The sequence below is a fragment of the Periplaneta americana genome, chromosome 14, assembly GCF_040183065.1.
Source record: "Periplaneta americana isolate PAMFEO1 chromosome 14, P.americana_PAMFEO1_priV1, whole genome shotgun sequence".
Lineage (NCBI taxonomy): Eukaryota > Metazoa > Arthropoda > Insecta > Blattodea > Blattidae > Periplaneta > Periplaneta americana.
This window is the reverse complement of record NC_091130.1, coordinates 93043619-93060000: the sequence shown is the minus strand read 5'-3', so window position 1 is coordinate 93060000 and position 16382 is coordinate 93043619. Positions and strand designations below refer to the sequence as shown.

Here is a 16382-nt window from a genome sequence, read left to right as displayed (position 1 = left end):
GTTTAATATGTTACTTAATTTAAAATGCATCCAAATAATTAAAATGCGATCATTTTGGTCCAGAGACCACTCATTGGTGCAATGACAATTCCTTTAACATGTTTCTAATTTTTATTACATGCAACCATAGTTTAATGAACACTGACATGATTTAGATTTAATGTGTATACTTCATTTTACTTGTTATAGGTTTCCATTTAATTATGGTAATAACTTAATTTTAACCTTTGTTTTCTACGTATTCAGTAAATGGCGTTTGGCCCACTATGGTTCTGAACCCTTCAAATAACTTAACTTATATTATATAATATTACATTACATATATTATATTATATTATATTATATTACATTACATTATATTATATCAGAAGTTACTGTAATAACATTATAGCATTATGTCCATCTAGAGAAACTACACTTTCCAATGGTGAATTAATAATTATACAAATCGGTTAATTTAGCTTCCGATATCACTTCATACAAACACAGAAACATTCTCTGTAGGCTATCTTTCATAGCTTTCGATTGTTGCTGTCCAAGGCCCCTTATAGACGAAGTCATTTGTTTTTTATTTCATTATACGGCCTTAGATGGCAGTTATTTTAATTTTAAAACTCATTTATCTCATTAAATATCAGTCCTATCAAAATTTTTCAAAGAATAAAACTTATCGGGAATGATTTTTAAAGAAAAGTTTGTTATGTAACATTTTTCACAAAAATCAATAATAAGCGAGATATTTAGATTTATTTAATTCAGGCCCCCTTATAACCCCTCCTTTAAATAATGTATTTTGAATGTCATATAGCCTAAAATCTAAGTTACAACGAACATAACTTATATTCAAATTTTCATCGAAATCCGTTCATCCATTATCGCGTAACAAACATACAGACAGACAGACAGACAGACATACAAACAAAAAATTCAAAAAAGCGATTTTCGGTTTCAGGGTGGTTAATTATATATGTTAGGACCAATTAATTTTTGGAAAATCGAAAATTACCAGAAAAATTTTGGCTACAGATTTATTATTAGTATAGATTTGAAATTGCATTCCTTAATCTATGGCTGCACTGACATGGCGTAGCAATGAACAACTTGGATAAATATAACCAATAGTACAGGCGCATCACAATTTTAGAAACTGCGAAACAGTTCTTTGTAAGCTATGTAGGTAGCACAGATGAGATAGAATATGCATTGTTGAGTTAAAACTATTCTTATTCATGTTAGTAAAAATTATAAAAGCTGGAAATGTTTAATATATACTCATTTTTGGCACTAAATCCGTGAAATAGTCGTTAACGATCAAACAGGCATTTTTGGGTACCGTAACTATAGAACTCTATCAAATTGCATAACGGTTTTTACGAAATGTGGACATATTTAAACATATTTGTATAAATGCTTAAGTAAAAACATAGGCATCTGTCCCAAGTGTACCTAAAAGACTGCTCTGTCATCACGTTCCTTAAAGAAAATAGGTATTGCTGAAGAGAAGAATGACTTCAAATTCGTTATTGAGATAATGACCAGTAATATATAGGTTATATCTAACTAGACGCGTACTTGACTTTCGCCAATCACCAAGCGTCCTCATTCACTGAGCGAGCTGGCCATGCGCCGAAGGTTGTACATCTTTCAGCCGCCAGAAAGGCTTCCCCTTGCTGCACTTCAGGAGGTTAACTACATAATACAGCATGTTGATGATTAACAGAGCAATAGTGAAATGCCGATAGGCGAAACGGGAATACCCCGCGAAAACTACCACTAAACATCGTCTTTGTCCACCACAAATCCAGATGGATCCTACAGGATTCGAAACCCTGGTTAACAGCATGGAAAATCGACGCTGTAGCCGTTGGACTAACAGTGCACATGACCAGAAATACTTTAAGCTTACATGAGGGTTCAGTCATTTCTTTTGAATACCTACACAATTGAGAATTTAAAGAAGAAACCAAAACATAGCCTATAAAAACTAAAGTGGGATATGACAGCGACAGTTGCGGAAAAATTACTGTGACTATTACACTCTTACTACGTCATACTACTTTTGACCAATAAAACGGTACGAAAGGACGTATTTCAACCAATCATGGCTGCTTATCGCACAATTTTATCGCGTCCCTAGCATTTGTTTAATTTTATCGCGTCCCTAGCATTTGTTTCTTTGTTTGCCAACATTTGAAACTGCGCTGGTCTGGACGTAATATATATATATATATATATATATATATATATATATATATATATATATATATAAAATTACAAACCACTCCAGTCGATGCACAGCAGTTTCAATATGACTCGCATTGGCATTCAAGAACAAGAATTAATAAAAATCACTGATCATACCTATGCATCTTCTGAAATCCGATTTACAAATAAATGAAGAGCACCATTCGGAAATCCTGAATAAGTTGAATACACCACGTAGGCCTAAATCAACGAATTCCACTTCTATTACGCACACGTCCAATATAACATCAATTGAACCACCAACCACATTCAAATTTGAAAATTGTACATTCAATAATTATTCCTTTTAAAATTATTCATGTTTATTTTTTATGTCATCGTCGTTAATTAAAACTTTTCTAACACTTGTGTACAGTATATTAGTTAGGTTATGTTATAGTTCTGCTATATGATATTATGGATAGTCACGTATCAGAGATTGTTTAATATTAAGATTTATTGAAAAATCATCTGTCAAGTGACGTTGATTACTGGGATTCGGATAATTGAAGTGGAATGCAACTGTGTTAATAATAAAACTGACACTGAATCAACAAAGCCTTCTTGACTAGTAACATTGCCATCGTGTATAACTATAGATCGAGAACTTCTCGACCAGAAGGCATTGCTCACTACCAGAGACCTGCATCAGAGCGAGCGAGGGATATCGTTATCAGTCCAGGAAGGCACCGACGGAATGAATAGCAATCATCTACGAATATTTCTGATAACTCACGAAGTAAAGAAACACACCGAGCGATCAGGTCTGAGGACGAGCGCTCGGTGTTCATGAGTGCTCTTCCGGTAGCAGTAGTGAGTAGGTGAATTGTAGGCTTGTCTAATCAGTACGTTACATCAAAACGAATGTTGAAGATGATTCAATAGTATCGACGTCGATCTCAAGCAGATGCTCGGACACCGTCTCTGTTGATGGTAAAAGATTACAAGACACGATGTCGAAAGTATATACCGAAAATAAAATTAAATTAGCAGAGTCAGAGTATTGGAAAAAAGGGAAAGCAGTTACTAGCTCTGCTTGGACTAAATTCAGAGAAGTAAGGGATAAGAATACCTTAAAGTATATAGGATTGTCCACACCAGGTGGCCCGGGTTCGAATCCTGGTCGCGGCAAGTTACCTGGTTGACGTTTTTTCCGGGGTTTTCCCTCAACCCAATACGAGCAAATGCTGGGTAACTTTCGGTGCTGGACCCCGGACTCATTTCACTGGCATTATCACCTTCATTTCATTCAGACGCTAAATAACCTAAGCGTCGTAAAATAACCTACTAAAATAAAAAATAAAAATATTTCCAAGTTAGTATGAGTAAAGTTCATACTACGTCCGAGATGAAACAAAATATATCGCTACTAATTTATTATTTGCATTTCATACATCGATAGACATTTTTAGTTATCACGTATTAAATTGTAATTTGTCTGTTTTATATACTTTTATAGTAATATAACTAAACATTTCATTTGCATTTACAGTAATTATCACGATTAATTGTTAAACTAAGTAGGAATGAAATATATTTATACAGAAAATCATTTCAGGCTATTTCAATCTAAACAAAGAAAAATGTGTAATTAATTAAATTTCCACTAAATATATATAATTGTTGAGAACAATCGAATGATTTCTATAATGATTATTCCATTGTAGGATGAAATCATTCGAATGCATGAATGAATTGTTCAATAAAATTGCAGTATGTTGATTACTCATTCTATACGTAGGTCTATAGTCTGAGAGCAGCGCTCTTTTTTTCTTATCGCCATGTAGGTCAGGTGTTTAATTTAATGAAGATCAGGGTCTGATTCTGGGGCTGTTAGAAGAGTCAGTACGCTACACCCACACAGAACATTCAAAGCTTATCATTCTATTGTTGCGTCATATGATTCTGAACTCGAAGCTCTTATCATTATCATAAAATGGAACATATTCTGTTATGCGAGTACATATTTTGTATAACTTCATACGGCTTGTTGTGGTGGTAAGCAAAGTTAATGAATAATCGAGTGATACTGTGAATATTTCTATTATTTCGAATGGTTTTGATAATCAAATAATTCGAATGAATTCATTCGATTTCTACCAATACTGCACTACGTAGTACTGTAGCATACTGCTTAGCATACAGTCGTTGAAGCGAGCGCTCGTTCTGACAGGGGAGCGATCCCCCGGGCGATCTCGAGCGAGCGGAGGCCAAACCCGAGCTCGAGCGATTACACACGAAGAGCATTCGGTAAAACCGATCTCAGATATCGTTAAGCTTCGCTCTCTTGCAGGTCTCTCTCTGCTCACTACTGCCATCTAGCATGCATCTAGCGTAATATTTGTAATGTTGAGATGGTACAATAATACATTTGAAGACAGTTGTATTTTCGTAAGTCAATTAATATTTTATTGTATTGGAGTACTTCGTTACTTCTAATCTTTATATACTTTCTTCTAATCGTGTAATAGTTAATTAAATCCCACTCGAGTTTTGATTTTCTCTAGATAAATCAAAACGTCTAGTGAGATTACTGTTGATAATGATTTTTTCACAGTGAAGATTTCCAAGTCTAGAATTCAATTTTTACTCCCATGTACTTATTTCTGAACAAACCACGAGGAATATCAATGTTTCTCATCATCACGAACAAACAGTTGTTTATGTTCATCGCTCTTCTGCGAATTGAGTTGATATAACTGTGCCATGTCTTATATCAACAATAGCGGTCAGCATGGCGAGTATAGGCCTACTGAAAACAAAACACGCTCTTCTAAACTCTGAGCTGTGTTATCGCTATATTTGTCCTAGAATTATTACAACTGACTAAGTGAATCATTTGTGGAAGAATATAGTGAGTGGAGTGCTAGCTTCTGTAAGAAAGAGTTGCCGAGCTAACTTTTAGAAAGGGACTAACATTAATTAGATTCCAGTTATGTTGCCATTCAAGCTAATCTTTTGACTTGCAATTGGCTGGATCGGGACCTGTCACATATACGTACACTTAAAGACAAAAAGAATGGGCCGACTGTTGGTCGATAGAAATGCCAAGATCTATCGCACGGTTCACTCGTGCAAACACACTGCACTTCAAGGCATTGCTGTGCTGTCTCTTTATTGAAAGTCGTCCTTCTACAATATAGTCAACCTTACGAGCTGTGTGTGGCCCAGTGGTAAGATGTGTGATATCCGTACCAAAAGTTGTGAGTTCGCCTCGCGGTACGGTAAAATTATTATTATTATTTATTTTAGTTTTTAATTAATTTATTAGTTTAAATGTGTAAAAATATTATTGCCCATCATCTGTGGACTAATAAGAGGCGAGACCTAGCCTATATAAACAAAAATACTTCTTTCACATCCTAAAAACCCGGATGCATAAGTATGAAATATAAATAAATAAATAATTAAATAAACAAAAACAATTTAATATATTAACAAAAAAAAAAACAGGCAAGTGGTGGGAACTAGTATCTCGTTCACAAACCACCTGTCTCAACAACTGCCCTCATTCTGCGCGGCACGGAGTCCACAAGATTATGGAACAGGTCTAAATTCATGGCCACCTCCTCCCACGCATCTAGAACTCTGTCCCACAATTCGTCAGCTGTCCGAAGGGGTGGTTATTTTGCCCAATTAGAGCGTAGGATCCGTTTGACTGTAGCCCTCAAATTTTCAATCGGATTCATATCTGGTGATTTTGGAGGCCAGTCGACCAGGTCGAAATCAGGGCTCCTCGTAAACCACCTTTGAATCCGGTTGGCGGTGTGTACTGGATGATTATCCAGCTGGAAGAAAAGTGTTCCTTCTGGATATCGTTCTCGGGCGGAAGGGATCATTACATTTGCCAAAATGTATTCGTACACTTCTACCGTAAACCGACAGTGGATTCGTTCCAGAAGTCCTGCCCCATCGTATGACATCTACCCCAACACGTAACGCTCACGTGATCCGACCTCTTAAGTCGTCTCGCGAAGCGTTCATCGTATCGGTGACCATCCATACGATAAGCTTGGGCAGGACCGTTGTTGCTACTGGAGGAAATTATCCCGTCGGAGAAAATGATATTTCTCCAATCGAAGTCCTGTCGGAGAGTAGCATACGCTAGAGAGTCCACGGCATCCTCCATCGTAAAATGTTCTCTCCTCACAACTCGACGACACCGTGTGCCACGCTCTCTAAAACGTCTCCTCACGTGTGTGGGGAATCTGGAAAGTTGGACGCTATCTTGAGATGAGAGGCAGTTCTAAACGGGTAGTTCTCAACTTTTCTCAATAACATGGCGTCCTCATCCCTTGTAGAGATGCGCGGACGACCAGGAATGAGACGATTCACAACTTCACCATTCTCGATAAACAGTTTAGCCCACCACTCTGGCCGCCATCGACACAGAATAACCTACGCGAATCAGGGCAATGACTTGTTGACGGAGATGTCTCCCTGCCATCTTCAAGCATAATGACGAGACAGAAAGTTTTATTAACAGACAGGAATATTGCTTGGAAGAGAGAGGGAGGTTTATTATTTATTAGAGTTTGGGCATATTCTAAGAGATTTCGCCACATAAATATAGCTTTGCGAGACATATATAATGGCAAATTTGTAATTAAAAAAATAAGATTGTGGGAGATTCGAATCTTGAGCTAGTACTATTAACTCGTTCAATACATCAATGTCATAACGATTTACGCTACTGAGACTGTTAATATCGTTTCGGCATTATAAATGTGGTTTTCCTGTTCATATTCGCTTCAGTTGATTTTGTATTTATCAATTTTATTATTACTTCACTCTTCAGAGGTCCTGGTATATCTAGAATCAACCCTCTATTTGATTTTATAACATATTTTAGACTCTTGAACAAAATACAGTAAATTTAAATGGTTTAATTAGGCTATGCGTTACCTGGTGAACTACGGCTTTGACGAGACGACCATGTACAATGTTATGTCTTTGGAACTTAGAAATTGTCGGTGGCCCATTCTTTTTGCCGTTAAGTGTACGTACATCTGTCGCCTTCGCTGTTGAATCACATATTTGGCAGAGATGATGTCTCGAAGCTGTGATTTTGGAACTGTTGTCACAGTCTGAACCAGTGACAAACCTATCACAGCGATAAATCACAGCTCTTCAAATCACATCCCACCATTAATAAAAACTGCAGGTTATATCATCTCATACTCACATGCGAATGTGCCAGAAGCTCTTTCATAATGAAATTGTCGTATATCTCTCGAGCAAGCTTCCTTCTCTCCTCCACGCACTCAAGTTTCTCGAACTGTTTAATCTGTAACAAAAAAACACATACTACATATTAGGTAGGTCTATTATTCGGAGGTCACCTCTATCAATCTTTCTATTTTTTTTTTTTACTTTGTACGGAGTAGGGACCCGAGGCTTACACTGCAACTGAGGCTTATTGTGCTTACCACTACTATTCTATTACCTTAACATTTATATCTATTTACCGACAAATCTGTTCATTTGTCCGTCCATTCAACAACTCAATCATTCGATTACCAATCAACTATCCGAATCTAATGCAAAGTAATGAAATCTAGAATATATGCTAGCGTGAACCTTTTCCTGTAAACAACAAAACTGAAGGGCTTCGAAGGTTGAATTTACTTCAGTCTTCAAAGAACAAAAGGATGAGAAAGATATCCTTGTTAGGGTCGTTACAAATGGCAAAGTCCACGTAACCACAGGCGCCTACTTCTTTTAAATATAGAGGAGGCGGGACTCAGCACAAATTTAAGAGGAAACTATAATTGCTGTTTCTTAAAAAAAAAAATTCCTTAAATATTCTATAGAAAATTACATCTACTTACTGACTTTTTATATGATACCCATAGGAAATGGGTGAGACCAGAGGTGAAATTTAGAAAAGAATTTAAAATTGCATGTTTTGTTCCATATAATTATTTGGTATTTTTTGTGTAATTTCGCACATAATTATTTATTAGAGCATCATAATTGCAAATGCTTTTAATTACGGTACGTAGTATGTTTTATGTGCAAAACTATTTTTCCCCATCCCGCACTATTACATAAAATATAAATACTCGTATACCGGTACTTGATATTTGGTAAAAAGTTTGTGGTTTGGCGTGTTTTGTAGCTGAATATTTATTTCATGTGTACGTTGGCGACATTGTTGAGGACTGTAATGGCGATTTTGTTGTGAATTAAAAAAAATAGTATCACATGTTTTTGAAACTATAACCTTTTCTGGTTATTTTGTGGTTCATTTTCTCGGAAGTTAAAAATTCGCACATATGTAGTTCCTTTTTCTCAGAAATTAAGATAGCCAGAAGCATGAAAACTTCATAGCTTATCTACAGTATTATATTCAGCATAATAGTCTTTATTGAACACAAATAACTTTCAGCCATTTTTTAAATTTTTTCTAGACGCCTGGCTCACGACCTAGCGGAGTGAGGGTGATTGCGGACTATGGTGCAGAGATAATGATGAGGGAAAACGAGAAAACCCCGAGAAAAACCCATCGCATCGTTTCCATCCACCACAAATTCATTCGTGACTGAGACGGGTATCGAACCCAGGTCGCCATGGTGGAAGACAGAGAGGCTAACCACTCCGCCACAGGCTACATTCATTGGTCAGCTCCAGTTTCAGGGAACGTATGCGTCAATATTAATGTAATTTCATTTTTCTTTAAAAGTAATCAGTTACAAAGGAAATCTTAACTTATTTTCACAAAATACGTTTTCTAAACGAGAGCTGAGCATTTTTAAGATAATAAAGAATCAGCAGTAACATTTTCTTTGAGATGTTAGGCATTCCACATCAAATCGAACAGACTTGTGGCTTCGATATTTCAAAACAGTTCAAAATGTTTTGTGTGTCTTTAGGGGATTAAAAAAGAAACCCCATATATTTCATTTCAGCGGGGCGGGGGGGGGGGGAGGGATGTAAATCAAAATCGAAAAAATTAAAAATGGGCTCGCATTGATAGACATAAACGCTAATAAATTCTATGTATCGCACAAAACTCGTCTCAGGCTCAATTTTTTTTTCGAGAAATGAACATTTTATTTTTTATTTTATTTATTTATATACATTACGAAGATACATTAAAAACTATTATATACATAAAACAGAAATAGAACATATACCTATATTCATATGTATGAAGTCTCGCCATTCTCATGGAATAATCACGACTGTGTTAGTAGTCAACATGTACATACCTAATAATTTGAGAAAAATTCGTTCTGGCACCGATACAATGAGAGTCTGGCCGGCACCTTGAATAGTGTTCCGGCAAAGCTCAGTTGAAAAGAGCACTCAGCGCGGAGAGCTGAGAGGTCCCGGGTTCAATTCCCAGCCCCGGAACGAATTTTTCTTAAATTATTAGGTATACAGAAAGAGAAATTAAAGAATTTACACTCATATGAGCAAACGCTTGTGGTTTGAAGTTCAAAACTGCACTGTAGATAAGCAGAAAGAAGACAAAATAAATTAATGTAAGCAATAAAATACAAAGATTAGAAAACAAAAGCATATAATGATAAAGAACAATCACAAATGAAAATGTTTATAACCAAGAAAGTGTAATAATTGTAATTTTATTTCACATCACAGTTTTTTGGAATAATTTATTGTATGTACAACACTAATACATTTTTTAAATTGAATTTTGAACATGTTCGCGAGAATTAAAAAAAATAAATAAATAGTCAATTTATTCCCTACCTATTTAATTTTTTCAACGCCTGTGTAATTTCAATTTTGAACATCTTCGCAAGAATAAAAAAAATAATAAATAATATATATATTCCGTGTTTAATTTTCTCAATATTTGCGGAAAATGAATTGATAAACATTTTTTTTAAAGTGTGTGCGCTGCCTGTACTCGTAGGATGCATAACTCCGCTCAGCGATAAGGATCTATATTATGACTGTCATAAAAGAATTCATCAATGCTGTTGAGTAAACACTTTCTATAGGACAATTACACTAATCCTCATTCCACAGGTAAATAAAGACACCGCATATCAATAAACATACTGCAAAATCCTTCTGTGCTCCAACCGATGATTGGTTCAGTGTTCGCGCCGGAACATGAGGCATGCATCGACACGTATGGAGCAATGACAGATGACGTGATATAACAGACAATGATTTTAAACTAACGGCCTAACATAAAACAACGAATGCATGCAGGGTTGCCAGATTGGGCGAAAAATCGCGGATTGGGCTACTCCGCAGCCCTGTTTGCGACTAATTTTTACTTCAGGCGATTTGCGAATTTTTGGGCTACTAGAAATTTTGGCGAGCGAAATTTGGGCGGATGGAAATTCCTTGTAATTTAAAAAAAAAATCTTATCTTTTTCTTTCGTTTTTCTTCGAGTCTGTTTATATTTAACATGACATGGATTTTCGATCTCTAAATAATTTATTTCTTCTAATAACTTATACAATAATTGAAATACACGTGAATCACCATCTATGTTAAACCACAGTGTTACATCTCGACGTATATTCGATGAGGCTTCCCCACCCCCACTCCGTCACTTACTTGAGGAGGTTCAAGTGTATAGACTAGATGCAGTGCAAATTGCAACTTACGTTCAATTAATAGTTAGTTCGTGGGTTTAGGAAAGAAAGAGTTGACAGTTGATCAACTATTTTACTTTGTTATTCGCTGTCGGTATGCGTGTTATTTGCAGCAATAGTGATTATGAGTTATTGTCCGTCGCTGTGGAGTAACGGTTAGCATATCTGACCTTGAAACGAGAGGGCCCGGGTTCAAATCATGATTGTGACTAGTTAACGGATTGAGTTTTTTACGGGGTTTTCTCTCAACCCAATAACAGCAAAAGCTGGGTAGCTTTCGGCGCTGGAACTGCGCTCATTTCGCTGGCATTATCACCTTCATTTCACTCGGATGTTAGGTGACGATCGCAGTTGATAAAGCGTCGTAATATTAACTAATTAAAAGTTATTTATTGTTTTTATTGTGTGTATTTATTTACAAAACTATAAACAGTGAGTTAATTATTGTCTCTTTCACACTGAGTATTGTAATATTTCTCTCTGCAATATTATTAATAGTTCGTATAATTGCAATCGGAAAGTGGGAAAAGTGTACAGTAAGAACTGTCGAGTAGAACCAGGGGCACAAAAAGTAACTTGAAAACATGTAGATTCGTCAAAGTACAAACATAATTCAGCGTCTATATTAAATATCAATCTTGCATGCATTGCTTGAAAGCGTAAAGTTGAAAGAAAAGTTGAACCGTGTAGATGCACCTTATGAGATATGAAAGAAGTACCAATTTTCTGGATTAACGAATCGAGAGATGTATTATACAGGGTGTTTCAAAAATACGGGGCATAATTTCAGGTACATATTTCCCACATGTAGACAATCAAAATAGTTCATTACAACATGTGTCCGGAAATGCTTTATTTCCGAGTTATGGCCTTCACAACATTGAAATTCACTGGAACGTTTTTCTTTCCGCAGGTCGTTGCCGTCAAAGGAGACATTAAGAGGGCACTCTGACACTTCATTCCGAGGCGAAGGTTACATTCAGTGTTGTGTAGGCGTTAGACTGTGCGACATGTATTCAAATCAAGAGCTGGCAGAGATAAACTTCATGTACGGTAAGGCGGACGGCAATGCTGCGCTGGCTCGTCGTTTGTACCAGGAGAGGTACCCACAGCGACAATGTCCAGATCGGAAGACATTTGTACGTCTCCATTACCGTCTGTGCGAGTATGGAAAATTTAACTCTCCTGGTTTGGGAAGGGAACGACCAAGATCTACAACTCCAGAAGTACAGGAGGAGATTCTAGAGGCTGTGAACAGGACTCCTTCTATCAGCACACGAAGGGTAGCGTTGCAAGTCAATGTTCCTCATACGACTGTCTGGAGACTGTTGAAAGAGTATCAATTGTATCCTTATCATTTGCAACATGTACAGGCCCTGTCACCAGCAGATTACCCTGCACGAGTTAGGTTCTGTCAGTGGTTCTTGCAGCAGTGTGGTGTAAATCCGAACTTTCCTCCCTTAGTATTATTTACAGATGAAGCACAGTTCACACGAGATGGCATAACAAATTTCCACAATCAGCATGTATGGGCGTATGAAAACCCACGTGGAACTGTTCCATCTCATCACCAGGTGCGGTTCTCCCTCAACATGTGGGCCGGTATCATTGGTGATCGATTAGTTGGACCCCATGCACTTGTAAACAGACTTACGGGGCAGGTGTACACAAACTTCCTGGAAAACACCATACCTCATGTTTTAGAAGACAATCCACTGATCAATCGTCAACACATTCACTTCTTGCATGATGGCGCTCCTGCACACTTCAGTCGTACGGCTCGCCGGTACTTGGTTCGAAGGTTTCCTGATCGATGGATAGGTAGAGGTGGCCCAATTGCTTGGCCTCCACACTCACCTGATCTGAACCCTCTCGATTTCTACTTGTGGGGCCATTTAAAATCATTGGTTTATTCGTCTCCGGTGCCTGTTTTGGAATCCCTTCGGAATCAAATTGTGGCATGTTCTGAGGACATACGCAATACTCCTGGAGTTTGGGATCGTGTTCGCAGGTCAATGAGACATCGATGTGAGGTCTGTATTCAAGCAGTAGGTGGACATTTTGAACATCTTCTGTAATGACAACGACCTGCGGAAAGAAAAATGTTCCGGTGAATTTCAATGTTGTGAAGGCCATAACTCGGAATTGAAGCATTTCCGGACACATGTTGTAATGAACTATTTTGATTGTCTACATGTGGGAAATACATACCTGAAATTATGCCCCGTATTTTTAAACACCCTGTATATCTTCGCAATTTATCTGTTGTAGGTATTATAACAGGATTTTTGCCTGTCATTAAGATACGAGATGATGTGAAATTAAAATTTTGGGCGATTTTTTTACTCTAAAAGGCTACTTTTAAAGAAATAATTGCGAATTTCCCTGGAAACAATCTGGCAACCCTTACTGGACATTACTGGACAATGACTATCAGTGTTAATGCCATATAACTCTATATATATTCTATATGTCTTAAGCTATGCACTGACAGTCTTGGTTCATTTTCGACAAGAAAGTGACATCCATCATTCTTGCAGTGGACTCTTGAAATGTCCAGGTCAGGAAACGGACTGTATTTAAAGGGTTTCTCCTCATGAGTCTATGATTTTAAGGCTTGAATTACCTATAACTGACTAGCCATTAGGATAGCTTTCACTATTAGGGGAGAGTTGGGTAGTATCGGACATCGGGTAATATCGGACAGTGCGTTTCTTTCATTTACCAACAGCTGGTAGTACCTGAATGACATGGTTATGTTTCTGTATGCGACATCACAGAAACGTAACCACGTCATTCAGGTACTATCATCTGGTGGAAGATGAAAGAAACTCATGTCCGATATTACCCGATGTCCGATACTACCCAACTCTCCCCTACTGTACATATGTCGCAGGAGAGGTGCGAATTAACGGGGGATGGGAAAGATCTCTCCCCTGTTGGAAAGTTATCCCCCTATTATAAATTCATATTAACATTCCTGCCAGGGATAACTTCTATCCCCCCCTCATAAAATAGAATTTTTAATACGAGTATACTTTATAAAGTATAAAGCACCTATCATCAGCATACTGCACTCTCGGGCTAGTGTCTCTTACTCGCAGGTCTCTTACAGCACCAGCGTGCACCCGTTGCTGCTGGCGGGTATGCTGTCTCCCTATCCCTTCTGCATGACGGAACATATTTTGTTGCACTCCTTTCGCTCTACCCATTTCAGCGAGTGCTGACGACCACTGGTATACAGTACGCAAAGAAAATAATATTGATGTATTATCATCACCGGCAAGCTGACAACAATCAATTACTTAGAAATTACACATCGTAAACCTTAAAAAGCACAAAATTTAAATGGTTATATTCCAGTAGCTAATGATTTCACTTGAAAGTTTATTTCATAGACAAATTTCACAGTCTTTGTGAACCAGGAAAGTACCGTACTGTAATATTTAATTTTTTACCATTTATTAAACATTATTTATTATTTTTTGTTAGGTAGTGCAAAATCGATCGTTTATGCCGAACTAAGCATTATGGTCTTACGAGTTCAGCAGGCCAAGCAGTGTGTTGTGCTATCATCATTTGTTTTCTTCCGCTTTGAGTTCTCATTTTGTGAATAATGGGTCGCTTAACGAACGAACACAAGAGTTTGTTTGAACATTTGCACCAATATAATTTATCTGCCCGTCAAATAGTAAGGAACTACGCCCAGCGAGAATGGTCTGTTTCAAGTGTACAACGATTGATTAGCAAGATACGGACATGATATCCCTCCTGAGAGAATATTGCGTGAAATATCGATTTCTCAGATTCTATGTTGGTTTCCGCTGGAGTTTAAACGAGATCTTAATCCTATGCACTATTATGGAGTCAAAGCGGTTTAGTACAAAACAAGAATTCGTAATATTGAACATTTAAGACAACGCCTTCTTGAATGCTGGGACCGGCTTGATCAAAGACAGATATCCAGTGCTATTGGACAATGGAGAAGACGCCTACAAATGGTTGTGCGGGCAAATGGCGGTCACATAGAGCATCACTTTTAATTTTGATTATTTGAAAAAATATTAATTATTGCTAATTTTATCAACATTCAGTTTCTGCATTTTTGAAGTAATAAATTGTCTTCAAAAACCACATTTTTCGCATCATTGCGTATTGACCTCTATCAGATTTTAATTGAGCCTCAAAAAACATAATAAAAAGTCCTGCTCATCTTTAAAGTCTACTCTTTCAACAGTGTATTCATTATAAATTAATATTATGTAGGCTACTTCCGAAAACAGAGTATTTCTAATTCTGGTCTTTTTTTGGTCCACTGTGTATATAATTACTATTATGATCAAGACGCAAGACAAGCAACTCATTGCGACCAAGCGTTGAACCGTACTGAATGAGGATAATATTAATTTTATGTATGGTATTCTCTATCTAGGATTCTATCCCCCCCACATCAGAAATCTTAATTCGCACCCTGGTCGCAGGTCATTAACAACATGCAATTTAATACTGCACAGAACCGACGAAGTACGCGTATTATACTCGTAGTAGTCTACAGTACAAAGAGCAAATAATAGAAACTGACTGACCGACCATCGTTTCCACTTCTCTTTGGGTTACATTACTTTGTTAGGTTATCACGCCTCATTGCAAAGGTTCGCTATTGGCCCAGCAGTAAGTGGCGGCTCGTTTTAAGTGAAAAACAATATAATCCGCAGATCATTTCCCTTTAGCGATGAGTCGAAAGAGAAAGATTTTTTATTAAGAAAGGAGGTAAAGCTTGTATTATGTTCTATTAACTTTCTTACGCATGACATTTTATGTTACAAATAAACACAGTGAAGGTTTTAGTAAAGAAATACTGTCTAGATCTGGTTTAGAATAGCTAAAGGTAAAAATGGGATATCAACAAGGTGAGACTGATATCAAATATCGTTACCACGTTGTGCATGCGAATTACAGAATTGCACGACATATGATCAACTAGCTATGAATATTTATGGATAAATTTGAAATGTGGCAGTATCATGTAGAACACGAACAACTTCACTTTCTTTGACTATAAACTATCATGAAGAGTGATAAGAAAATCTTATCAAATATAAGACCCTACTTCAAGACCTACAGCAGAATTCACTGGTAAGTTTGGAGAAACAGTGACAATTGACAAAAAATCGAGATTTTTATGAAATCCTTTTGGCTTACAGCAGATAGAAAATCCTGAAAGTTTATAACTTGAATTGATAAATCTGCAAAACAGCGCGCCACTCAGATTCCAGCGAAATCAGGAATCGAACTGTTCGTAATGCTGCCTAAGTCAGAATTTCCAAATATACTTTTTGCTTCCATATATACTGTATGTCCTTGAGTCAGAGTTTAATACAAGAAAGAAGTGTAAAAGCTCTCAATGTACAGAAATAGCTTAGAAGTAAGTTTATTCCATCTGCCGTGACATGTGAAAAATACTTTCTTGAATTTGTGTTTGTTTGCGAATATAGACTATTACATTTCTCAGAACAGAGGAATACTCTTTAATGTATAAAGACTTGTAAATCTCG

The 16382-nt window shown here is 37.0% G+C and overlaps 1 protein-coding gene across 1 annotated transcript in view; it reads right to left on the bottom strand.

Moving 5' to 3' along the window:
• Gprk1 (G protein-coupled receptor kinase 1) overlaps positions 1–16382 on the bottom strand; it is an 881497-nt gene that overhangs the window by 220702 nt on the left and 644413 nt on the right. The window contains exon 4 of the mRNA XM_069845748.1: positions 7430–7531. Coding sequence (XP_069701849.1) covers positions 7430–7531 — 102 coding nt within the window. The remainder of the gene's footprint in view (positions 1–7429; positions 7532–16382) is intronic.